This window comes from Pipra filicauda, unplaced genomic scaffold (assembly GCF_003945595.2).
Source record: "Pipra filicauda isolate LSUMZ 115617 unplaced genomic scaffold, ASM394559v2 scaffold45_size4122338_pilon, whole genome shotgun sequence".
In the NCBI taxonomy this organism is placed as follows: domain Eukaryota; kingdom Metazoa; phylum Chordata; class Aves; order Passeriformes; family Pipridae; genus Pipra; species Pipra filicauda.
This window is the reverse complement of record NW_024104598.1, coordinates 1,558,721-1,584,607: the sequence shown is the minus strand read 5'-3', so window position 1 is coordinate 1,584,607 and position 25,887 is coordinate 1,558,721. Positions and strand designations below refer to the sequence as shown.

At 39.7% G+C, this 25,887-nt stretch overlaps 1 protein-coding gene across 9 annotated transcripts in view; it reads right to left on the bottom strand.

Annotated features, from left to right (window-relative positions):
• The window catches only part of NAV2 (neuron navigator 2), a 391,388-nt gene that overhangs the window by 143,621 nt on the left and 221,880 nt on the right, over window positions 1-25,887 (bottom strand). For all 9 annotated transcript variants that reach the window (XM_039385983.1, XM_027732440.2, XM_039385979.1 and 6 more), the window contains 2 exons: window positions 11,853-11,970; window positions 8,117-8,169 (listed from right to left, as the gene is read on the bottom strand). In XM_039385983.1, the coding sequence (XP_039241917.1) occupies window positions 8,117-8,169; window positions 11,853-11,970 (171 nt within the window). The remainder of the gene's footprint in view (window positions 1-8,116; window positions 8,170-11,852; window positions 11,971-25,887) is intronic.

The following is a 25,887-nucleotide window of genomic DNA, read 5'->3' as shown; positions in this document are numbered from 1 at the left end:
ACTTTGCAAAACAAGTATCAACAAAGAATCCTGCCTCTGGAGAACCATTAATTTAGGATATAGATGAAACTCTTTCCTGGTGTCGAGAGACACTTGACTAGATTTTAGCACACATTATTGGCAGTAAATCTCTCCTTATGTGTAACTGAAAACAGGAAAAGATGGGGAGAAGCCATGGCTGTGCTCAGTAAACCCATAATAAGGAGAACAGCATTATTTCCACCTTCCCTGGCTGCTCATGGAAGATCCTTTTCTATCTGGAAGTTATGTGTTGTGCAACTGGGAAAAGGGAGAATGGCTTTAAACTGACAGTGGGCAGGTTTAGATTAGAAATAAGGAAGAAATAGGTGGTGAGGCACTGGCACAGATTGTCCAGAAAAGCTGTGGATGCTCCATCCCTGGAAGTGTTTAGGGCCAGGTTGGATGGCGCTTGGAGAAACCTGGTCTAGTGAAAGGTGACCCTGCCCATGGCAGGGGGATTGGAACTAGATGGGCTTTAAGGTTCCTTCCAACCCAAACCATTCTATCATTCTATGACTAAATGTAAAATAACATTGATACCTAGTAAAGACAGTTGTCTTTCCAAAACACCCTTGACTTCTACATAAACCAATGTTTTTCAAAGTGCATAAATGCTTAAAAGGAAGGACTGACACTAAAACCACTCCCTGCAGTAGGCTCAGGATTTTGCACACTGTTTTATACCCTCAAGCACCAGCTCAAGTACTGAAGGCTCTGTATATCACTAACTTGAGTTTGCAGCAGGAATCCAGAATTTAATGAAACTCATGTAGAAAGAGCCTCCTGCAATGCACCCATTGACAGCTGTTAATTTCTAAAAAGATCCCTGGGAAGGGAGCTCCAGCCACAGCCCGTTCCCAGCGCAGCGTTCCCTCTCCGCCTGGCTGACACACATACTTGTGTCTCGACGCCTCAGGGTCACGGCTTCACCTGTTCCCAACGGATTTACTCCAGTGGCTGGAAGGGCACTAACACATATGTGCCCCCTCCTTCCTTGCACTTGGATCCTGGATAACATCTTCTACTGAAATTCTCCTGCATAACTGCTTAAAACAAGCACAAGGCTGCTTAAATATATAAAAGCAGTTCTACGGAAGAGCAAAGGAATAACATTTTCTGGATCTGTAATACCTTCACGGAGCACCTAATTAAAATAATCATTATCACACGGTAGCAGTGTATAAGCAATGGCTGGAAATCAAAGATTTGCAACAAGACAGACAAAATGTTTACTTCTCTGGGCTGTATAATGCTTTGTAACAGCTATGACCTGTTTCAGATATTCCAGAGTGAAGAGCTTATCACTACATCTCCTGTAAAAAGAAACACCCAGGCATCAGAAGAAATTTCCATATAAACAGCTTTAACTCTTATATCACCAAGTTGAAGGAGAATAATAAAAGAATTTTTACTTCCACCTGTCTTCAAGTCAACCTCACCTTCTCTCCTTAGTTAGAGAAGATTCTCATCCATGATTTCCCAGTTTTCCCCATTTATGCAAAGCATAGCAAGAAGCTGTGTTTGCAAAGTATTGCATAAAAGGTATATTTATGTAATAATTTTACATCAATAATAGGCATGGCAAAAAATAATTATGCTTCTAGACTTTTGTGTAGGTGTAAATATATAAGTGAAAGCTATAGAGATCTCCATGTACATATGTGGAATGACCCTGGCCCCTCAATGCATTTGCTGTTTCAGGTATTTAGTCCATACAAGGGGTAGAACCACAGGTACTCAAAATGCTATTTAACAGTGAAATAAATGATCAAATAGAATCTAATTCTATCTTTATAGTTAGAGCACACATATTCCATTTTTTCCTGTAAAAATTACTTTGTCACTGTTTATTGAACCTCACACTGTTTCAGAGGTGGATGATGTGCAAGTTCTTGCATCACTGTATAGGATAAAGAATTAAGAGTACCTCCTTAGAGACCAGGAAGGTGATCCCTTATGGAATGACATAACACTGTCAGCAGCAATGTTTCCAGAGGTACCCTTTACACCCATCCCATGAACAGAACAGGGAGACGTAAGTATCGGCCTTTCCCAATCCAGTCTAGCTCTATTTATCCTGTTATTCCATGTAGGATGGTGGTGAAGGTGAGTGGGGGGGCTTGTGGTTTTATTTAGACTGCAACTCTCATCTGACCATGCCTGTCTCACTGATGACAGTGCACAAAGAGTAAGCATGGCAGCATAACAGCAGTCTGGATACCTGAGGAAAAAAAAGAGAGACAATCAAACCAATCTTATCTTGGAGTAAGAGTCATTATATAAGTTGAGGCAGAAGGACAGCTAAGTACAAGTAACCTGTCAGATCACCTCTGTAGTAAATCATTTTTGTCCACATTACAACACATGATCATACATGACCAAGAGAAACCCAAGAAGCTTAGAGAAAAAGCTTTCAGCGTTCCTAAACTTGGTATTTGACCACGTCCCTTCACCCACAGTCGCAGAAGTTAAGCTAGTGTCTGTCACTGGCCAGGCTGGCACAGCTCTGGGGGATGTCTTCCCCTTCAGCTAACCTTCAGCTGTGAGGAACTATACCACCCTTTAGGGCCAAAAGACACCCATTTGTTACCATAGTAACATTAAACCAGATTAAAATTTCTAAACATATGCTGCCAGTAAGTTACAAACTCCCCCAGCAAAGTGGGGGAAGGCTCACCAGAAGATGGGAAAGTTCCCTTTACTACATTTGCTCAACCTTGGAGTAGGATTACTTGAAAATACATGGCTATATTTAACCCCTGGGATATCATTCCAAAAATCCTACGCTAGGAATTTGCAGAGGAAAAGTATGCTTGTGATGTTTTTGATCTTCCAGCAGAGCTGCTCTCCTGAATTAGCAGCACATGCCCCGGCAGCAGAGCCCTCCTTGGCCCTGGGACCCAACTGCAGCCCCACCAACTCAGAGTGGGGGGCCTGGAGCAACAGCCTGGCAGATTTACTGCACTTAGTTATGGCAACATTTGGACAACACTGGGTGTACAAATTGCTCAAAGCATTCAGAGGAGCAGGTTAAAGCAGATACCTGCTCTCAAAGAGCAGACACAGGGTTATTTTCCATAAGAAAAACACAAGCAACTAAGAATTTTTTTTTTTTAAATACAGTAGCTGTTTTTAGTTATTTGTACATAACACAGCAGGCTCACTCACTTTGTGAATATTACACACATAGATAGCTGCCCGGGTGATGCAGATGATTTCAGCTCATATTATTCCCACCAACCAACTCGTTAATGGGAACCCAGCTCTCCCCTGCAAGTTTGTCACCTGTCATGCTCACATTCATTACATCAATTCATTAAGTGTTCTTTGAAAAAAAGAACACAGAAATATGGATAGCATGTGCCATACACACAAATAGTAATGAACATTTCAACATCTCCTCCTCCTTTGCCAATTCAAAAAAATGATTCATGAAGCTGGCAAGGGTCACACCGAAGAAGGAAGTGGATACAAGAAGTGAAGTGGATACCTAGCTCCAACAACTGAATTACGATTCCTAGCACTGCTTGATTCAAAACAGGGTTCCACCAGGCTGGAGAATTTCCATACAAACTGTTCTTTGGGTGTCACATACATTACAAAACAGATCATTTTCAGAATAATAGTCAAATTCCCATCACTGGAAGTAAAGCCTCCTTGAAAATGGAGTTATTGTACTGAAAACACAGCCTTCATCTTGACTTCCATAGAGTCCTTGGAAAGAAAGGCTGGCTCTGACCCATCCTGCAGTACAAGATTCTTTGTTTGCAAGACAAAAAGAAGAGTGAGCAGTATTACTTTATTGCTACAGTTTGATATCTGCACCAGAGAGAGATGACTCTTGAAAAACTTCCTGTCAACACATGAAAAAACAACCCCTCCCTTTTGTTATGTGAGAATAGATACTTATATACACACAAAGTGATCCTGAGAAATAATAAGGCCCAAATACAAACCACATGAGAACCACAGTAATTTCCTCATCTATTTATAGGAGGTGCTGTGGTGTTTGTTAAACCTACGTGCCTTTCTGTTGCTCCAAATTCTTGTCTTGGGTGTCCCACAACTTCCCCAGACTTAGCACGGAGAGATGAAAGTTTGGTGTATCCACCCTACAGATTCCCTAATCCTCTTCCTTTAAGCACCGACAGCTTTGCTACCACTCCACTCCTTCAGGCTTCAGTAACATGGGTAACACACCATCACTTTCTCAGACTTTCACATCTAATGTTTTAGTTCTTCTATAGTATCACCACCTGTTATTTTTAATTTTATTTTCAACCTTGAAAAAAAATAATTATTTTCTCATTTGTCTCTTCCCATACTTCCTTTAGTCGTCTCTCTCCCCAGTCCCTTCTATTCTCTTTCCTTCATCTCGCTCTCCAATTTAATTCTCTGTTCTTTCAAACATCCTGTCCTTTGCCTTTTCTTGTACCATCTAAGCTATATCTCATGTGTTAGGATTTGTCACTTGCATGTAATAGGTAACATAACCATCTCTCTCTCTCTCCCTCCTGGCTGTGCTATATTACACAGGTGATAAAATGCTCAGCTGTCACACCACGCTAAAATACCTCGGTGGAACTTCCTTCAAAACCTGTGAGCATTTTACACAACATATTTCCTCACAGACAGAACACAGCCCCTTTAGAGCAAGACTTCTAAAGGTTGCCATTACAGTCAGACTTCATATATAACAAACAGCAGAGACAACTCGTGCACTCTATTTTTTGTTTACTTTATCATTTTATAAATGTAAGTGATACGAGCCCTTTGACAACAGGTAACATTCAGCACTTGCAAAGGTACCCATGTCAATAATAGTCTATAGTACCTAGAAGGTGAGGTAGTAACCGGTACCTCCTATATAGTCCATAATCTGCAAGATGCTAAGTGTTGAGCTCTAATATCACCCCCTAAACAAGAGGCAAATTAAAAGAAATTAAAAAAAGAAAAATATCTCTGTTTTTCTATAACCAAACAATACTAGCAAATAGCCCTACTCAGGTTTATTGACCTAAGTGAAGTATGAAGGAGAGAAAACTGGTCTTGTTGTACTGTCCTTCACCCAGTTATGAAGAACCATGCCAACATTTTCTGGGGTTTTATTCTAAAAACCCAAATGGTTTTTAAATGGTCTCCAAATCGTCTTGGTCCCTGAGCCTATGTTCCATGCAACTACATCCTCTATTACCCACAGTATTTTCTGCATCCAGCTGGAACTAATCATCAAAATTACAGGCTTTTGTTTAGACAATTATCTAGAGTACAGAAATATAGAGGTTTGGGAAAAAAAAAACCTAAAATGGATCTTATGCAGAGGACAAGCTATAGAATAGTCTATAATAGATTATACAAAAGCCAGCCAACTCTTATCTGGAGCAAAGGAAGACGGATCCTCCCCTCAGCAGAACAACCCAGACAAGATGATGATGGGAGGATAGGTTCTCACCTAAGTGATTTTTCATGGAGCCAGTGGGGTCCCTGTCATGTCATTTTTGGCATTGGGACTAGGCTGATAAGCACTGATAGTCCCACATGGTTCTGCAGTACTAAACTTAACCTGACAAGGCTTATTAGCACTGGCTTTGAGCCTGACAGACCCAAGCTGTCTCTACTGCTCAGTTTGGGCCAATTTGTATGATGCTCTCCAACACTGTAGCAATGGGAACAAGGCAAGGAGGCCGGATCTGGCTCTGTGGTGAGCTCACTAAGGCTTGGCATCACCACCTTAAGGACTGTGCCACATGGAAGCGAATGCACTTTTTTTTCCCACACCTCCTTTAACATGGAAGACACAGACTTAGTCCACCTTTCTAAGCTGATACACCTGGCTGGGTGTGAGCTGATCCTTCACAGCTCAGCTCACCAGTGTCTGCTCAAGGCACTGTGAACCTATAAATGAGGTAACTGCCCACAGGGGAAGACAGCATGGAAGAAGGCTTCCCTCTGAGATCTGCTGGATTTCTATATAATTAGCAAAGTTAAATCTTCATTTATGATACCTTTTTTTTTTTACCCCCCAAATCTGCCCATCTGTGGTGCTCACCTTACAGGTACTACAGTATGGATATGGAGACTTATAACTGAAAGATTGATTTGAAAAAATTAGACTGGTCATCGCCTGGTTGAGTGTCTGAATTGACTAGGTGGCCTTCCCTGTGTTACCTCTCTGAACCACACTTATCAGACACAAACACCAGTTCTCACACTCTACAGGACCTTGTAAGCCATATTAAGAGGAAAAGGCACTGAAAGGCCAAGGATGAAGGCTGCTGTATCTATACAAGTATTTGTCCTAGAACACAAGAGACCTGCCAAAGGTTCTTGCCTCAGCAGAATCAGAACAGAATCATGGAATGATAGAATGATATAGGTTGGGAGGGACCTTAAAGATCACCTAGTTCCATCTCCCACCACCATGGACAGGGACACCTTCCACCAGACCAGGTTGCTCCAAGCCCCATCCAACCTGGCCTTGAACACTTCCAGCAATGGGGCAGCCACAGCTTCTCTGGGCAACAACAGTGTCTTTACTGTAAGATGATAAAGAGCTCCGTAAGCATGTGCACTTAATAAAAGCAAGCCATAAGCAAAATTCTCATTTTTCTCACATAGGGAAAACCGCTGGGGATGCCTTGCTATGACTATATCTCATGAGGACCCAGTCCCACCCACTGCACTCTCCTGACTGAACAAGTGGAATAACTTCAGAGGAGACAGTGCAGAGCAAACATCTCTTCCCAGCAATCTTCAACATTCCTGACCCAGCACATGCCCCCTGCATGCCTCTGGTTATAACCTGATCCGGATTCCACAAGCAACCCACTGCATGCATCCCACTATCCAACAGAAAAACATTCTTTCTTCATTGACAATAAGGACTTCAAGTGACTTATCAGCAACATCCTGGGATTGTTTATAGACTCCAGTCCTGAATGAAATTCAGTTCTTATGACACACTTCTGGAACATTAAATTACAGTAATTGTCAAAATTTCCTCATTATTTATACTCTAGACAGCTGCTGTGGCTACAGCAAGAATAGCAACCAACCTCTTCAAAGCAGTAAGAAGTAGCAATGATAAATCTTTTTGATGGCTTTCCTTTTACAGAGCAGTCGTTCCATGGTTTAAACAAGATTGATAACTTCCAAGAAACAACAAAAAGCCAAAACAGAAGAGCAGAATTAAGTGTCATTTTGACTTAAGATGACAAACTCTCCTTAAATCTTTAATATTTCATTTAACTATGTGAGTGGTTGTGCTCACAATGCAGTTGTGGAGCTAGTTGGGAACAGAGTTATAAAAACAAAAGGCATTAGAAGCTTTACACATAGAATGGATATCCAAGTGTCCCAAAGTAAGCATTTGGAGATTTTAGAATTTATGTTGTAAAATAACTTTTTTCTCAAAACACAAAAGGAAATAATCTTCTTTACAGTACGGTGAATTTTAAATGCTGAACTCCTAGGATGCATGTAAAAAATCAGTTTCTTATTATTTGTGTTCTGCCTAAAACTTTAGGCTTCAGCAATACTCACAGCAGACATACTCCTGAGGTACCATATGCTTTTCATTTTCCTGCATTAATTTTTGGCTCTCCAATTTTGAATATTAGATACAAGTAAGACTCAAACTAACTTCCTATCTGTCAACAAGTTGCATCTTTAATTTCACTATTAGAATTTTTTTTATTTAGTGCATATTGATCACTAATTTTGTTTCATTTCAAAGGATACAGGAACTCTTAATCCAACTATAAATACCTAATTCTTCTTTCTCAATACTACTGTCTATATAGAGGAACAAAGTTTTATGTTTATACATTCCTGTTTATATTTCAAAAATATAATACATTCCTGTAATATTTCAAAAATATAAAAGAGCAATGTAAGAATAATCTTGATTGTAAATATGTGACAAATTATAGGGCCTAATTCAACGGGGCAAAAACTGCCATATTAATGTTCTGCAGATTATACCTTTGGTCTCACTACTGTGAAAAATTAATTAAAAATTGTTATTAAAAGTCTCAAAGTCACACACTATCATTCAACCATGCACACACAAACAACAGACCATTTTATTACTTACCATTTGAGACCTATTTTTTGGGCAGCCATTGATGTCTTCAATCTTTTCATTTGCTGAAAAGCAAAAAAGAGGTAATAAAGCAAAAAAACTAAAGCAAGGACATTTATTCCAGTGATTTCCAGAGTACTTGCTACCAGTTAAATAAAGGGGTTTCGGACTGTAGTTGTCCAGTCAAAGTGAATATGTGAAACACTGAGAGCCACCAAAAAGAAAAAAGCAGCTGGAGTTTCCTAGTGGGTCATGCCCCCAGAGACAGCTGCGGGCAGAAGCCAACTGGTCCGACAACATCTTATACAGTGACAGGGAATTCTTTTAAACTACAAAACAGATTTAAACTCTGGAAGCTGAATCACTGCTGCGTGGAAAACTGAGCACTACATACATACATACATACATACATACATATATATATATATATATATGCTTGCATGTTAATTGGTTTGCTTGTAGGGTGAATATAGGTTTTAAATCCAGATAGGAAATTTATGATCCCTAATTAAGAATTTTATTATTTTTCTTTTTTTAAAGCACAAATCATGAAAGAACTTTTCAAGCTTCTTGGTCATGGTTTACATGCAACCCTATCTGCAGAAAAATACAGTTTCCACCTTTAAAGACACAAGTCAAACAATGAAATCCCTGAGGAGGTGAATGTTTGCCTCAGAGTCTTCATTTGCTCAGTTTTACCTTTCAGGTTTAAACCCTGAAATTATTTCAGGGCTAATCTGAAGAACCAGTTATAACCAAAGTTCAGCTTCCCAAAGTTCAGTTTCCCACATTTCTTTCACTGTAATAAAGACAGGCGTTCACATCCCATTTGATTCATATATTAAAACCTATATTTTCTACCACTCCCATATATTCCCAGGACAGCAGACAGAACTCCATCTCATTTCATGGCTTTCTTCAGCTAAGAGGATCAAATTTCGCACCGTAGTCCAAAAGCAGTCATAGCAATGACAAACAAGGTAGTAACACAACTTCACTCTTGCATGGTAGGTCCTTTTTAACACATCCATGTCACAGTACACCTTTATCCCACACCAATGCCTTTAAGAATTTATGCCAATCTGAAAAAGGCTGCAACTAAATTCACTGTATGGTCCCCAGAGTGGTCTATCAGCCCTTACACACCAAGAGCATACATTGCTTTCAGGAATTCCATCTGGGATTTGGTCATTCAGAAACAAAGACAAACTTGTTAAATCCCATTTTCCAAGTCCTGTGCACCCATCTTGGAATATTTACAATCTCTCAGTTCAGCATCATGCAATATCTCCACCAACTACATTTATAATAGTTTGAAAAATTTATAGTTATATTCCTATAAATTGGCACCATGCATAATTATTCCTTGAAAGGAAACTAATGAACTTGTGAATGAGCTTTCTCTTGTTTGGGACAAGCATACAGATATTCCTCTAATAACCCAGGTCAGACCCAGTATATCTGCATTCATGAATTTAAATACAGCTACTATGTTTATATGGTATTACTAAGGCATATATTACTTACACATTCTTTTATAGACTCATGAATTTTAAACTGAAATAACCCAGAATGCTGGGAATGCATTTAATTGACTTGCAAATTAGAAAAAAACTGTCATCATGCTTCTGTATTATCGTTAGCAGTTTTGAAGATTATCTCTGAAGTCAAATGCAATGATGTTTGGTTTCACCTCTTTATAGATTTGCCCCTCATTTGGATGCTTTGGTAAAAGAACAACCTAGTTGCTATCAATTTTAAAGTTCCTTTTTCCTAAATGCAGCTATTTCACTTCAGAAAGGCAAGCACAAAGGACTGCCATCATTGTCTTTATGTAACCATTAACTCTCATAGTCTTCTTCTTACATCTGTGACATAAATCTCAGATGATGACTCAAGAAAAACTGTATCACTAATAACTAAACCTGAATTAATTTCAACAACTTTGGATAATCTCCAGATACTCGAAGCACATACAAAAAGGAGGAAGGATCTTCTTGGCTGCTTTTACACATAGCACACCCTAATACAAAAAAAAAACCAAAACCCTCCTGCACTACATATAGAGGCTTTCCTACTATACAGTTAGAAAAAAAGCTTGGATTTTCCAGGCTACAGATAAAGCTGCTTCTGGGTGTGAAAGTTCTCTCCATCTTTGTGACAATGAGATGCAGCTGCGTAAGGCCATACACAGCAGAAACAAATTACTTTTCTTCACTGATAATTCCGAGGATTAAACTGAGAATGTTTAAATATGACCTTTCTTTCATATGGGAAAACATTCTGTGAAAAAGAAATCCTTCCTCTCGTACTTTAACTTCTGACACCTTGCAGACCTTATCTTAAATATTAGCCAAAAGGCAGCTCTTAAAATGACCAGGGGAAAAAAAAAAAAGCAAAGGTTATCAAAAGAATAATTGTTTCTGTGTATTTTAGAGGGAATAATTTGAATTTCATAAGAGTTTTCACAAGTCAATACTCGAACAGCTACATTTGGTAGAACCAAGTTCACATTCTGATGGTTGCAGTCTTGCACAGGTGTTCTCATGCAGAAGTTTCCCACAACAGTGTTAAGGCAGGGGAGCCAGATAGGCATGAAAGCAGTCAACACCTAACTGCTCCTGGGTTTCTCTCCTATGAAAGGAAACAGACATAGGATGAAGCACTGTTCACAGAGAATACCTGTCAACGCCCAGTCATGGTTTATGGCCTGTTTATACCTCTGTACCTGCATGGCAGGTCTACAATGCTACTGAGATATAACGTTGCTCCACACAGAGAAAAAGTCCTTTTAACATGTTCCAGTGAAGTCACTAGAAGATGCTTCCCAATGTCATCCCAGACCAGGGCTTGTGGATTTGTACCTTAAATCAAGGAACTACCTCATTTACAGAATCTCAACCACACATAAATATGCATGCTCTGATGGGTTAGTTCACTGCTGGCTTCTTAATTTGCATCTCAAATCTGTTAGTTTGCTCCTAACAATAGTTGTCCTAATTCCCATTAGCAGGCTTTCTGATTCCATCCATCTCCATTGGCCCATGCATGTGTTTTGTTGCATCCTAAGTACCAGACAGATGAGCCTCTGAAGGAATTAATGAAGGATCCAGGCCCACGGGAAGAGGGACAATATGTAGCTTTACATGGAGAAAATGGCCTGGAACTTTCATTATCTACAAACATTAGTGCAAACTAAGAGAACTTTAGACAACTGAGTGTGCAGCTGAGATTCCTCCTAATGATAAATGATCTTCCTCATCTGAAAACTAGTCAGGAAAGATTTCTTTTTCTGTCATGTAAAAGTTGTGCTCCTTCTCCTTTCTCAGCTGCATACATGGATTTTCCAGTTCCAGTTGGAGACAGGAGGTTCAACACAGGAGGCCTGTATCATTGGGAATTATATTCAGGCCAGTACCCAAAAGGTATTAGAAATAGAGATAGTGAAGGCTAACAGCATCCTAGCAGAAAAAAAAAACCCTCATGAGTTGTTTTTTTAACATTCAGCCATGTGGAGTAATATTGCTGTGTCAGGAGATCTTATCATCAACATCCAATATTTTTCCACTATACTTTAAGACACGCCTTTTTCAAATTAATTAGCAAAGTCTCTGTAGGAAAATTATCTACATTATCTACATCCATGTAGTTGGATCGATTTCCCCCCAACACTGTTTATGTAGAAGATAAACACAGTGATTGTCTGAGCGAGCTGCTGGATACCTGGTACAAACACAAAGTCACTCACCTACAACCTGGATTATTTCAGCTAACAGGACTCCATCAGTCACATCTTGCTGTAAATCCTTTATCAATCTCTTGTGACCAGATTTTGCCAGATAATGATTAGCCCAATCTGTATAAATCTGTTAGGAGAAAGATAAACAAAAATAAACTATTACTCATAACACAACCTTAAAAATGAGAGTTCTTTGTTTCTCTCAGTATGCAAAAGGCTGATATAACATCACTGCTTTTTTTCCTCTTTGAGACAAGACAACAGCATTAAAATTCAAGGCATTGTGCAGATCAAGTGTTCAGCTCACTGTAGTATGGATATTCCTATTCAGCAATCTGACATCAAAGCTCATGGAAGATGATGGGAAACTCCTGAATGTGTTACAGCTTGAATGGATCATCAGGAGGTCAACGAAATATTCAACAGCTGCAGTGACATTTCAATTTCCACCCAAGTGTTTTTTGCATCTTCCCTTTGACATTTTTTCTTGATAGCTGATATTGAGGAAGTTTTTTTTTTCCCCAAAAACACTCCTAGAATATATTAGCTATATAGCAATTTCATCGTGAGGAAACTCCTTTGTTAATATTACCAAAGAAACCTTTCAAGGCCCTAAAAATCCACCAGTTCTAATAAATTCCATCTCATAGGTTGAACAGGCCTATTAAATTGCTTTTAATCTCTTATGTAAACTTCTAACTGTTGGGATTTATTTCAAAATGTATTATCTGAAAATTAAGCACACAAAGCAGTGAAAAAGCTCTCTAATTTGCACTAAGTATTGCTCATCACATGGTAGCACAATTTATTCAAGATCACCAGGAAACTTATAAAACTTTTCATGCTACGTTAACGAAAAGAAGCTAAATCACTTGATTAGGAATTTCCGCTTATGAATTGAGTAATGTTTCCTGTTCTTCATATAGGACAAAATTTAAAATTTAAGACTTTTTTATGTGACCTACTTACATTCCAAAGAAACAAGGTAAACACAATTAAATATCAGCATTTTACCTTTCAAATACCTAAATATTAAGGTTCACCCCTACTCTGAAGAAATACATTCATCCCAATTTGATCTATCAGTAAGCAGGTGTAGATACAATGTGCTTTCTTAGAGCATGACCTATCCCAACATTCCAGAGACCCTATAAACCACTATGCTGATGACACATGTCTCACAGCAGTGTGTGAGTCACTGGCCTGGAGGGAAATGTCCACATAACAGTATTCAGTCCCCAGAAGCCCAGGGAAAGCCCTCCCTGTGCACTGCCCAGGAACTACTGTTTTCCTTTACTACTACTGATGGAAACAAAAGAGCACAAGGAAAAGGGCCTGAACCCTCAGGTCTGTGATCACTAGGCTTTGAAGAGTTCTATCCCAAGCCTTTAAGGAAGCAGATGGAAATGATGGCTACTACAATCAGATTCTGTCTGCTGGCAAAACACTGCTGAAACAAAACATGGGTTCACAGTCACTCCCCTTCCATCATGCCACTCCTGAGCTGTGCAACTCTCCATATCACCGAATCACAGAATGGCTTGGGTTAGAAGGGATCTTAAAGATCATCCAAGTTCCAACTCCCTGCTATGGGGGGGGGGGGGGGGGCACCTTCCACTAAGTCAGGTTGCTCCAAGTCCCATCCAACCTCACCTTGAACACTTCCAGGGATGGGGCAGCCACAGCTTCTCTGGGCAACCTGTGCCAGGGCCTCACCACCCTCACAGGAAAGAATTTCTTCCCTATTTCTAATTTAACTTGCCCTCTTTTCAGTTCAAAGCCATTCCCCCTTATCCTATCACTCCAGGCCCTTGTCCAAAATCCCTCTCCAGAACAACCCCAACTTTAGGAGAGGTGCTCCAGCTCTCTGATCACCTTTCATGGACCTCCTCTTGCACTCACTCCAGTAGGTCCACATCCTTCTTGTGCTGGCGGCCCCAGAGCTGATTAATGCAGATCCCCTAAATTACTGACTGATATGGCTGAGCACAGCCACAGCTACTAACTTCAGGAGCATCTTAAGCCTTGCTTTTTCAATGTGATGGTCATGTTCTTCTTCATGGGAGTTAAAAGCCAACTGCCAAAACTAAGGGTGAAGTATTTGTCATGAGATGGAGGAACCTGGATATAATAAAGAATTGTAATTTCACACTCCTCTTTCTGATTCAATGTTAATACGATAAAATGAACAGCAGAGATTTTGACCAGAGTTTTTGGTTATAAAGTCTTCATTTGTGTTTTGTGTTTGTTTTTTGTTTTTTTTTTAAAACCTGTGAAACACTACTGGTAGCAGCCATGAACAAATCACTTAACATCTGAAACATATGTCCCTCTTTTCCACCATTCATCCTTTACTTTCCTCTTCAGAGCAGCGGGATGCGCATTTCAATGCCAACAGCATCATGGACTTAAACAGAAAAACACAATGGAACACCTCTGATAAAAACAGGGCTGAAAGACACCTTAATGAAATAAAGGCTGAGTACATGAGTGAATTCCCCAGCTGACCAATAAAAGAAAAGGGGCAAGAAACCCTCACTGCACAAATGAGACATTGTGTTCCTTAGCCCCTTTTACAAGAAAACATTTTCCATAACAGGAAGATACTTTAAAAGATCCAATGACTTCAAGGAACTAGGATTGACTTAACCTACTTTTCTGCCACATGGTTTTAGCTTTCTTATCTACAAGTAAAGACATACAAGGAAACACGTTGGAAACTACTTACTTTGCAAGTGCAAGGTCCACACACACCCCTACACCGTTCCGGCAATTTAGCTGACAAGCAACTTATCAAACACAATAACCACGTTTCCTTTAATGAGAGAGCTGCAATGAATGTCCTAATTTAACACAGAATGACTTCCAGCAAATTTAAGATTATACTTTGATGCATCAGTTCCATCCTGGATCATTCCCATGATGCAGATCATCACGCAGTCAGACAAATCCTTGGATCAGACCCAGAGTTAAAACAGGAGCAGACCCCTCCTGGCAGAGCCTTGAAATCACAGCAACGGCAAGACCTTGAGAGCTGGTTAGGATTGATTTTTAGGTCAAATAACAACGTGAGAATGTATGGCTGGCATTGCAAAACTGCTATCCCCTACTTGTCTTTACTGCCCTAATTCCTATTGCATCCAGGAACATCAGAACTTAGATTCATACCCCGTAAATAAACGCTGCATCGAAGAAATCCCTAACTCCCTTAAATGCTCCTGGTAAAGGAGACAGCCTGAAAGAAACCAAATACCCACTTGCCTGATTCACTGTCTATGATAACACAAAGAAACTCCCTCTAATGGTAAATTATTCTTGTAAACCCCACTTTGGTGCTGAAGTCAGTCTGTGTTTGATATCTGAACTACAAGTAGAACTTTTACGTTTATTATAAAATATTCCATTAAATGCACACCAGTACAGAGGAAATATTTGTTTCTGGGGTATTTAAGGGTGTGGAATATTATTTCACTCCACTAGTTGATTAGAAAAGCCTTTTGCAGGAAAATACAGACATAGTAAATCTGTCCTTCTCTTAAAAGTGTTATTATACAACATTATTTTGCAACATGCATTAACATGCAAATTATTACTGTTTTTTAACTGACTGGGCTATATGTTTACAAGCTCTATCCAGGTTTATTGCAATAGCTCTTTGAGGTCACTGCTGATTTTTACAGCATATATTACGCTAATCATGGAAACTTTCCAGGATGTTTTCAAAACCTGTTTGTTGCAAGTCTTTGTAATGTACTACACAAATACGATTCCTAATGTTTCTTTTCCTTTTCCATACAAACAAGTGAAAAAAATATAAATACAATGGTTGCTATTTCTAGACACATAAAATATGTTTCAAAGCACACAGTGTTTTCAAATGTTCAAAACCAGGCAAATAAATGGGAAAACAATAATAAAAGAAGTAGGAAATCACTGCTGAGAAACTTTCCATTTTCCTATCGCTGCACATGAATTCTGAGCGTTCCTCAGGTATTTTCAGCAAATGAGCTACAAAAATCACATTTGAATATTCACATGAAAATTACCTGAACAGTTGTCTAATTAAAAAACATAAAAATCTTGTGATATGAAATATTTGATCCAAGAGATATTGCCTTATTATATACACCAGTATGGGCTTTTAAAACTTTTCAGTGATTTTACACAGTATGAAAATCACTGAAAGCAGCTTCATTATTTTAGTTACAAAAATCAAGTGAACATCATGATTTGGGCATTAATCACTATAAGCAGGTCTTTGTGTCCAAGTCAGTTTAATGTTTAACTTGGAATTAAGTTCTAGCTTTTTTTAAAGGTGGACTCAGCTGTTTGGTAGCTTTTTTTCTCTCTTAGGAATCCAATTATCTGGGAACAAAAACAAACGTGAAAGACTTCTTTCTTTTCCCTTCAATCCATCAGATTTGAATTAAGAATGTTACAGTTAAGCATTGATTTTGGAAATATTCAGTACATTATGAGTCAGAGCTAAAAAACTAGTGAAAAAAGTAGTACGGTTTTAAACAAACAAACAAAAAAAATCCAAATTCAAAAGCTTTTGAAAGCTGTCTGTAAAGAAGAAGACCTGAACGCTGTCTTCCATCAATAAGTTTGAAGAATTTTGAAATTCAGTTGGGTTTCTCCTTGCTTCTCTTTCCTTAGCTTCATACCTGCTTGTTTTAAAGCAGGTTTCAGATAAGAGAGAGATTTTGCTTTCCAGTTAGGAGATCCCTGAAATTTCCTGGCACTTCAAGCCTCATGTAACATTTCTGGCTGCACTGAGAGAGCACATCCACCACAGCCAAGCTCACCTCAGACCACCTGCCCTGTATCTGAACACCGAACCAGTACAAAAGGTGCCTTTTGCAGAACTGGTTGTTTGTTCAAGCCCACAGAGCCCCCACTAAGCACTCAGGGAAGGCCGAGGAACAAAGCTGACTAGCAAAAAGCAAAAACTCTGAAGCTTCTGTCCACTTTAAAATAATTCATACATGTTTTCTTAGCCTTGGAAAAAAAAATCAAGCAGAAAGCCAAATAAACTAGAGCTTGCCTGGCCAGCTATAATGGCCTGAAGTTGGCATCTCAAACCACAGTATTCCTCTCTTCATATACCATTTGGAGGCAGCAGACTGATCCCTGGGTGGTTCTTCTTGATCTGCTGGTAGGTAAGGCCAAACACAGCATCTGTAAGACTATATACCTCTGTTTCCATAGCCAGTCATACCCAGGATACAGAGCATGGATAACTCACGAGAGTAATGAATCCAGGAAAATCCTTTAGAGACATTAGAGGAGACCCAGTATATCCATGGGGCTGCAGTTAGGTTAGGGTGTCAGGTATTATCATGTACTCAAGAGTCTCCTTTAAATGGAATGCAGTCCTACATGGGAAGGCAAGAACTACCCAATATTTTTGCCTCTGCATTGGTATTCTGAATTACGCTCATGAAAAGGAAAGGGTTCATATGAATCTACTTGAAAAGAATGTCTCTTTTCTACGCAACTAAGTAGAAAATATGCCTGAATCTTTTTCTTGTTACTCATTTCCACACACACACACAAATCTAATTATAATAAACGCCCAAGTAAATTTTCAAACCTTTCTTTCCTTCTCTTTACCATGTCAGTTCCTTACTAATCAGACTGCAATTGTTTTCTTCCAATAATTATCATGAATCAGGCTCTCGTGAACTTGGTAACAGCTGAAGAATATCTTTTTGACATCATGTAGCATAATTAGAGCAGAGCAAGGCTTTTTCCATGACTGAATAGCAGGGTTAGCCATATTGACGAACTCCCATTCCAGAACACCCACTACAATGCAATGCCCATGTTGCTGCTAACCAAATCACTCTGCCCACTGAAGTTCACAGGGAGCGAAAAAAACAAAACACTCCAAACCCTAAAAATAGACACAACATATTGAGATGATACTAATGGGAATGCCTGCAGTTGTGACAATGTCATGGGGGCAGAAGCCCATCAGATGCTGCCCCATGTAACAGGGCTTACACATGTAGAGTCACGAAATCCCAATTTCTGACTGGTAACACTGATTGCAGTCTCATGCTGATCCATGCTACGGTCCAACACAATGATCTCATTAACAGATATCACACTGTAAAGCCCAGAGCTAAATAGCTAAAGCCAAAGGTTTAGCTGAAAACCTCAATCCCTCTGAGGCACCTCTGGCTCCAAGGGGGCACAGTATGGATAAAGGCTATTTTGAAAGTGCATAGAGATTATGTCCCTGACAATAATATGGCTGGTATATTGATGAGTTACTGGCAAAAGGACAATGAAGAAGCACATGGTAAAAAAAAAAAGTGAAACCCCAAGTTTTACAGCATTTGTCACAGAACCCTTTTCAGGTCTTACAATGTGTGGCCCCCACGTTTCTTAAATCCTGTAGAAATCCACATCTGTACATCTGTACCATGACACAAATCCCAGTAAAAGGTTAGTGTTGACTCTTCTAGAATGAATGAAGCTTTGCATTGCTATCCAAAAGACTATTGCATGGGTTTTTTTCCTCAATGTAAGTTCTTGCAAGACAAAAAACCAAAGGGCTTAAAAAGCAGGACATAAGATAGATGATGTGCCCACATCTCTCTGTGATAAAATAAGGGCACTAGTGGGCTTTGAGGAAGGAGTTCTGTCTACTCCTTTTCTTTAAGGATATAGCCAAGGGTATGTGGACATGAAGGATATGAAGCAAGAATCCACTGTCCTTACGAATGCCTATGAGTCCCCAGTGATCCTAGCTCAGAGGGAGAGGTGGACACATGAGGTAAGGCAGTGAATAGCTTCTCCTCTCTGCTCTGAGACACTGGAAACATCCGGAAAGCCAGGATGGGAGACTGGAGATTAGTCTACTCCATCCTACCAGTACCTTGGCATCAATACCAGCTAAAAAAAGGGAGGAAATCACCAGAAACTTCAAGTCTGAGGTGATGATGGGCTGAACTGCAGGTGGACTCCTTCCAGTAGGCAGTTGAGACAGAAAAGTGACCTTCCTGGAAGAAATCCATACAGCAGGTCAGGTCAGATTGGGCTTTGAGCAGACTGGTCTAGGGGAAGGTGCGTCATTAGAACGAGATGGTCTTTAAGGTCCCTTCCAACCCACACCAGTCTGTCGTTCTAGGATTTGCAATCCTCTAAAAATAGCTGTCACATACACATATATACACTACTAAATTAGTATCTCATATGATGCCAGTAAAATACTCTCAATTACCTAAAGTGTTGGAACCTTTGAGTTATCATCAACTACTGAGACTGCAGCTGTAACCAACTGAAGTTCCCACTTGGTTCCCACTTTTCTGGGGAGACAGAGGTAACTGCTTCTTTTTTTAAATTTCTTACGGGAACTAAACTAAATGATTTATTCTCTCAGATGTGCAAGTGTTGGCTGGAACTGCTTGAATTATTACCCAGTTGGTGGGAGGTATTCTGCTGAATATTACATTTTACTGGACATTTATGTACATTAATTACCCTTTCGAAGTTACACAGATAAATGGGTAATTTAAACACCACTGGGACTACTCATTTTTCTCTCCTTAAAGCCTTATTCCCGACTGAGGAGGGCTATTCTCATGCATATGACTACTATTCAAAAGCAATGGGCTGCCTCATAGCACACAGAGCCAAGCATATGTGTCAATTTTAGCATGTTTGCTGCCTTTCCCAGGAATAGAGCCGGGGACTATCCACATTTCAGGGCAGGCACTGCTCTCTCTGAGTTTCAGAGCAAATCTTTGGTAAATATTAAACAAGCAACATGCTTTCAATTGCCCAGCTGGTACCCTTCTTGCCTTACTGAATATTTTACTATATTCAATATAAAAGAGGAGAAAAGAGATATTTTCTTTATTTTTCCCCCCAATTGTACAGTTTCTGAACCCCATTACTGACAGGTGCTGCCTACACAGAGGGGTAAATACTTCTCACCAAGCACCAGCTAGAAGGTGAAGCAAGGACGGTGTCTGTGCCGGCATCCAGCACACTCGACTCAATGCTCCCATTATCCACGTCTCCCATATACAAATCCCTGGCAAGCTGGAGCCACACACCACGCCAAGCAGGTGGTCACTCTCTTATTCCCCCTTGCAGAAAACATTACGTCCTGAATAGAAATGAGATTACATTCACACCTGCATCAATTCCTTCGCATATCCCAAAGAGAAACAGTTTAGTTTGCTGAGCTGATCGGCAAAACCCATTCCAAGTCATATTCAGCCACAGCGAAACAACCGATTTGATGTCATGCCAACAAACTGTAATTTACCTCAGAGAAGAAAATAAGCAAATGTACTATTTTTTTTTCCAGTGTTTTCTAAAAAGTAACCTAAAGTGCACAGCTAATCATTTTCAAATATGACAGTTCTCCTGCACGAAATAAACCCATGTACATCTACTACCACACACAAATAGTGACAGAAAAGGGCTTATCTGAAAAGGTGATACATATCTACTCCGAAGGAAAACCACAGAAAATCTTAAGAAGCTGCAGAAGAAAGGGAAAAATAAATAAATTAAAAAAATCACTTCTAAGGCTGCATATAGTTACTGTTCAACAGCACCGCTGCCATGATCGAGGAGCCAAGAGCTGCTTACTGTTTTATAATGGTCACAGGAAAATTTACTTCTCCCACGAACAGGGACCTGGAAGGTCATACTACTTATTGGCACATATAAGGTGAACGTATACTGATCGAGTCCAGCTTGTTCTTCCTTCTCAAGGCGTCTATAGTTAAAAGATTATATATATGCCAGCACGTGAAGCTTGGGTGGTTAATTTTAGCTGAAGTCACACATGCACAGTGCTCAGATTTCTTCCACTGTCACATTTTACAATTCCTACCCCTTCTGCAGCTCTTCCCTTACACCCCCAACGCTCCCTTCTCTTACTACTGTCTGTAACAGGGAGTTTCAATGTTTGACATCAGTTTCAAACAGGATCAATATATTTTATAAACACACTCTTGAATAATGAAGCCATTCACAGCAAGCATAAAGTTTGGCAGGTCTTTTGTGTTAGACACTGTAAGCATTAAAAGACAATTATTAAGGAAATTGTTGGGGTTTTGATTGTTTAGTTTTGTTGTTGTTTTGGGGAGGGTGGGGTTACACAATCAGAAGACTTTCTACTTATTATAGAGACAACCCCCTTCACCTAAATGCTCACAGTGTCAGTGGAAATTTACTCTCTGAATGGAAATCCAAAGTCCAGATATATTTTTTGAACTTCGGAGCATTCACAATATCAACCAATGTTTGAAGGTTTTATCTATCACAAATGCAAGCTAAAAAGCACCAGGCTGAACTGGACCTGGAGTGGACACACGTAACCTGGTACAGCAAGTGCTGCCTGCCCTCTGGCAGGACCCCACCATGTGCAAGTCAGCCCTAATCCCATAGTCTGACCTCGCTGCTGGTATTCCTTAAAAACACAGAGCACTGGCACTTGTACAATGCTTGGCTGGAATTTTGTGTATTAAGAAAAATAACACAGCCAGTGTTGCCAAGGTGAGAAGCAACGACTGCTTCACCTCCCCTCTTGCTAAGCTGAAGGATGGATGTCTGACATTTTAGCTGTTGATTTTTCAAAAGGCACACTTCTGCCAGAGCAAAAATCTAAGCTGCTCTTTAAACTGCTCCATGAAAAGCAAACAGCTGGGGAGCCACGCTGTCTCCACAGGAGCTCTCCCCCCAGCAAAGCCCACTCACTGCGGCTGAGGGGTGTGTTTGTTTTGGGGAGGTGGAACGCTAACGGGGCTTTGATGGAGTTGGAAGTTTACCCAAACAGCTCTGAGTGCTGGGCCTCTGATGTGCTCAGGACTGTGCTCTGAGCAACAGCCCCGCTAAATGCAGACAGGCACCCGATGCAATGTGAGAACGGGGGAAGCTTGCAGTGTTCCCCCAAAACCCTTGAGCACTGAAGATGGGAGAAAAATCTAACTTCAGGCTGCTACAAACTTGAATAGAGTTCCTGCTGTAAGCTAATCCAGTGCTCAGTTCCCAGAACTTGATGAAGTCTTGGCACACTTGGCCCGTGACAGTAAAAAAAAAAAAGTCTTCTAAACTTTTCTAATGAAGACAGGCTCATTTTCTCTATTTGGAAGAGGTGTGAGAGACTGTTCCAAACAGCTGCTGTAATTTCATTGGTATTTTTCACCTGGGGTCACAAATCTGTATGTTTGCGGTATCATCTCCTCTGGGCAGAAAGCCATGGCCACAGGAGGGATCAAAACAGATGAACTATCACTGCTGGACTGGACTCTGAGAAACAAAGGGTAAGGAAAAGATTCCAAGAGATAATCTTGGAATATAATCTCAATAGGGCTAGAAATGGAACCCAATTTGCCATGTAGCATTTAAAGCACAAACTCACTCCTCTATTCCATTTTTTCTTGATTGCTTAGAGAATTAATTAATCAAAACAAGATTCACAGCTGTGAAGCAACTCCAAGTGAAAGTACAATTGGTTTCTAAGGCACGTGATACTAAACCCTTTCAACTTCTAGCAATGTATGAAGATGAAAGTTATCTGGTCCAAATACTGAGGCCAGAAACGTTGCAAAAGTTTTTCCTAATTTTTAACAAAATCAGTTTGCTGTGGGGATTAGGGAATTACAGAAATTGGCCTTGATCTTGCCTGAGAGACCAAATCCTAGCCCTCTTCTAGCCAAGAAGGTCCAGCCAACATTCCCCTTTGGGTCTGCTTAGTGCTTGATGGACAAAAATGAGACTTCAAAACCAGGGGCTGGGTAGGTTCAGTCCATATCAACACTGACGTCACCAGCCAAATAACTCTCCTCTCCCATGAACAGAATGTCTAGTGCCACTCAAAAAACATGAAGTCATCTGCACTACCTTTCTCACTCTGTAAAATGTAATTTAGTTCAGTGTCCAAGATTTTTCACAAGCAGCAGTGTCTCTGAAGCTGCCAGAAGCTGGCAAGAAGCAGTGCTCACTAACACTTGGAAGGACATAAAGCAACTTGCAACCAACACATGGATGAGAAATCACTGCAACTGAGTCATGAAGGCCAGCAATTTATTCCTCTCTTTATCTGCCAAGCAAGATCAACGCAAAATCTGGAGATGGAAGGAACAAAAGAAGGAGGAAACAAGAACCAAACTCGAGAAAGGACTTGACCACATGATTGCTTCAACGTATTCAATTCTCAATCATTTAGCACACATTTAACTCTTCTGAACAGGAATGCTGTTCTGAAGTTGGTAGTTAAAGAATTACATGTTAATTCCATTATTTCTAAAGTTTATTGATGACAAGAGTAAGAATGAGAAGGAGCCAACTATCTTTCCAAAAGGGTTTTGTATGTTCTACCCATGCTTCTATTTCTAATGCTCTTCTAAATGTTCCTCCTGCTCTTGGGCACTGTCAGAAATGGGACAGTTGGCTAGACAAATCTTAGGTGTGACCTACTTTTGAAAGACCTGTTTTTATTTTAAGCTGCATTTTTAAGATAGTGATAAATGCTTTGTGACAGCTGAGCATTAATTTGTGTGGCAAAGACTCCATCCCAAAGATGCACAAAAAGACTAAGAATCTCTTAGGGTCCAGCATCCCATTAGATCCAGATTATCACAGGAGCTCAACTTCCATGTAGCCATCAAAATAAAAAACTGATTTTTCAGAAAACTTCAGATACTTTTTAAAAACCTGAACAAGTGCTAGATCTCCAGCATTTTTAAAACTCATCCTCACTTTTCAGAAGGGAAAAAGGAAGATACTCATATATATTTGCATCAACATACAGATGGGAGGATGCAGCCCACACAGGTGTCTGGTTCTACGTTTTGCTAATGAGATCTTGAGATAAATTTCTTGCATTTGAAAATATTAAAACCCGTTTATGCACAGGTGGCAGCATTTTTGGTTTTGTTTTGTTATTCACTATATTCCTACATAGCCCAGAAATCAGGCTACAGCAAAAAGCTTTCTGCATAATCTGGGATCACCAGGGGTTTGCCATGTTTTACAGGAAATAAGGTCATCTTTATAAATTGTTCCTGCTAAGCACTTACCAAATAATACAAGTTGTTCTTTCTTTATTTTTCCCAAACAAAAAAAATAAAGTGCTGAATTAATTTCCACAAACATAACAAACCTAATCTAATGGTTCTGCAGTTGGCCATCTGTTTCACAGATACGAATCTAACTGAATCTTCTACTGATTGATAACTTTCAAAATTAAATTAAATTGTCAATGCTGACCCTGCTTCCAGCTTAGTTCCTCCTGCTTCCATTTAAAGGGTTGGGAGTGCTTTCTCTATCATGATCTATATGCCAATTAGATAGAAGACAACTGGTAATAGTTGAAGCTACACACTTGGCACCAGATCAAACTTAAAGGGGCAGAGAAGGGCAGCATCCCCAGCTATGATGCAGCCTAAGGGAATATAGCAAAAAAGTTCCAGAGTACAGATGTTATAGCAAAAACTTTAGTTCCCCTTTCTCTAGTACAGTCTACATCATAAAGATCTTTTCAACCAAATGGACTCGTATATTTATGAGTAATTTAAAAAATACTCCCCCTAATGGAAAAGAGTCACCCTCTGTACCTAAGTTTAGTTTAGCAGTATATATTTAAAAAAAAAAAAAAATTCAGTATTTTTATCCCTAAAGCCCATTTACAGACATGCTAGCCAAGACCCCAGTTACCAGTTCACTGTCTTTGGGATGAAGAATGATCCTCTGAACGATATAAGAGGAAAATTCTGCTTCTTCATTTCCCACTGACCTTATGCCTTGCTGGAGAAGGAGGAAGGGGGATGCTACTTCCATCAAAGCCAGCTGGTGTGCACACTGCTGGAGGCAGGATGCTCATAGACTCAGTAAACGATCAGCCTGATCTGCAATGGCAAATCCTATGCTCCTAATTAGAGAGGTTCACTACAGTGACACCAGCCTATGTTTTCATTGATCTGGGAATTAAAATCAACGCTGTAGGGTTTTACTAGAAATTCTGACACTGAACTTTTAACATAACCTTCTACCAAAAAAAAAAAAAAAATCCAGTAAAGTAAAATTTACAGCAGACTGGAATTAATAATTTAAAACTGTATTTTATGGTTGATGAAGAAAATGATAGTACAGGCACAATTCCCACAAGCACAGGCGGTTCGGGCATCTCCGCCTGGGAGCTTCCTCACGTAGCCATCGGCCACTCGAAGGCCTTCTGTACCTTCCTGGAAAAACCATTCAAGTAAAAGAAATAATTTTTGCACCGCTCCTGAAGCTTTCTTCAGAAATATATATAGCACAATCCTTTAATAGAACTGTCATGAGGCAGATCAACTGTAGATTTCATCAATTTACAGTAGAGAGAGTTTTAACATAAAGATTTTTAATGGGAATTTTCAAGTCTTGAACTGCATGACCTACCAGGCTAAGACTCTGTTATCAGTTCCTTATGATCTCTGCTGATTCATCCCTTTTTAAAATGCAGATGGTTGAAATATTTCTGTTGTTATTAATACTCCTTTAACAATTATATGGCAGCAAGGAGGTTGATCAAAAGACCTGCAAGCTCTGGAAAATTCAAAAAGCACAAGGCAATGACAGCAGAATATCCTCACAGGGGCCTCCATCAGTCCAATTTCAGTGTAATTCCATGCACACCTACAGAATCCCATTCTCTGTTTGATATCCTGCATGTAGTTTCCCATTTAGTCCTGGTTTTGCCTGAACACCTACACCTAGGAAAGTGTTAGTCCAGCAAACTTATGTTCCTTAAATTAGCTGAGTAAAAGGTTTAAAGAGCAGAAAAATTACATGGAATTGACAGGCAATAAACTCCTGTAACTAATATTTGTGGTCATTTTACTGGGGTCCACAGATATAAAACATTTGACTTTTTTTTTTTTAAACTTTGTAAACCCTTAGTTTTTCTTCAGACAAGAACATTCACTTTGATCTATGCTATAGATGTGGTCAAATGTTCCTACAGGATGTAGATGAAAGCCCATCTATGTATGAAACTAAGCATGCTTTAAAGTAGCATCAGATAAGAGTA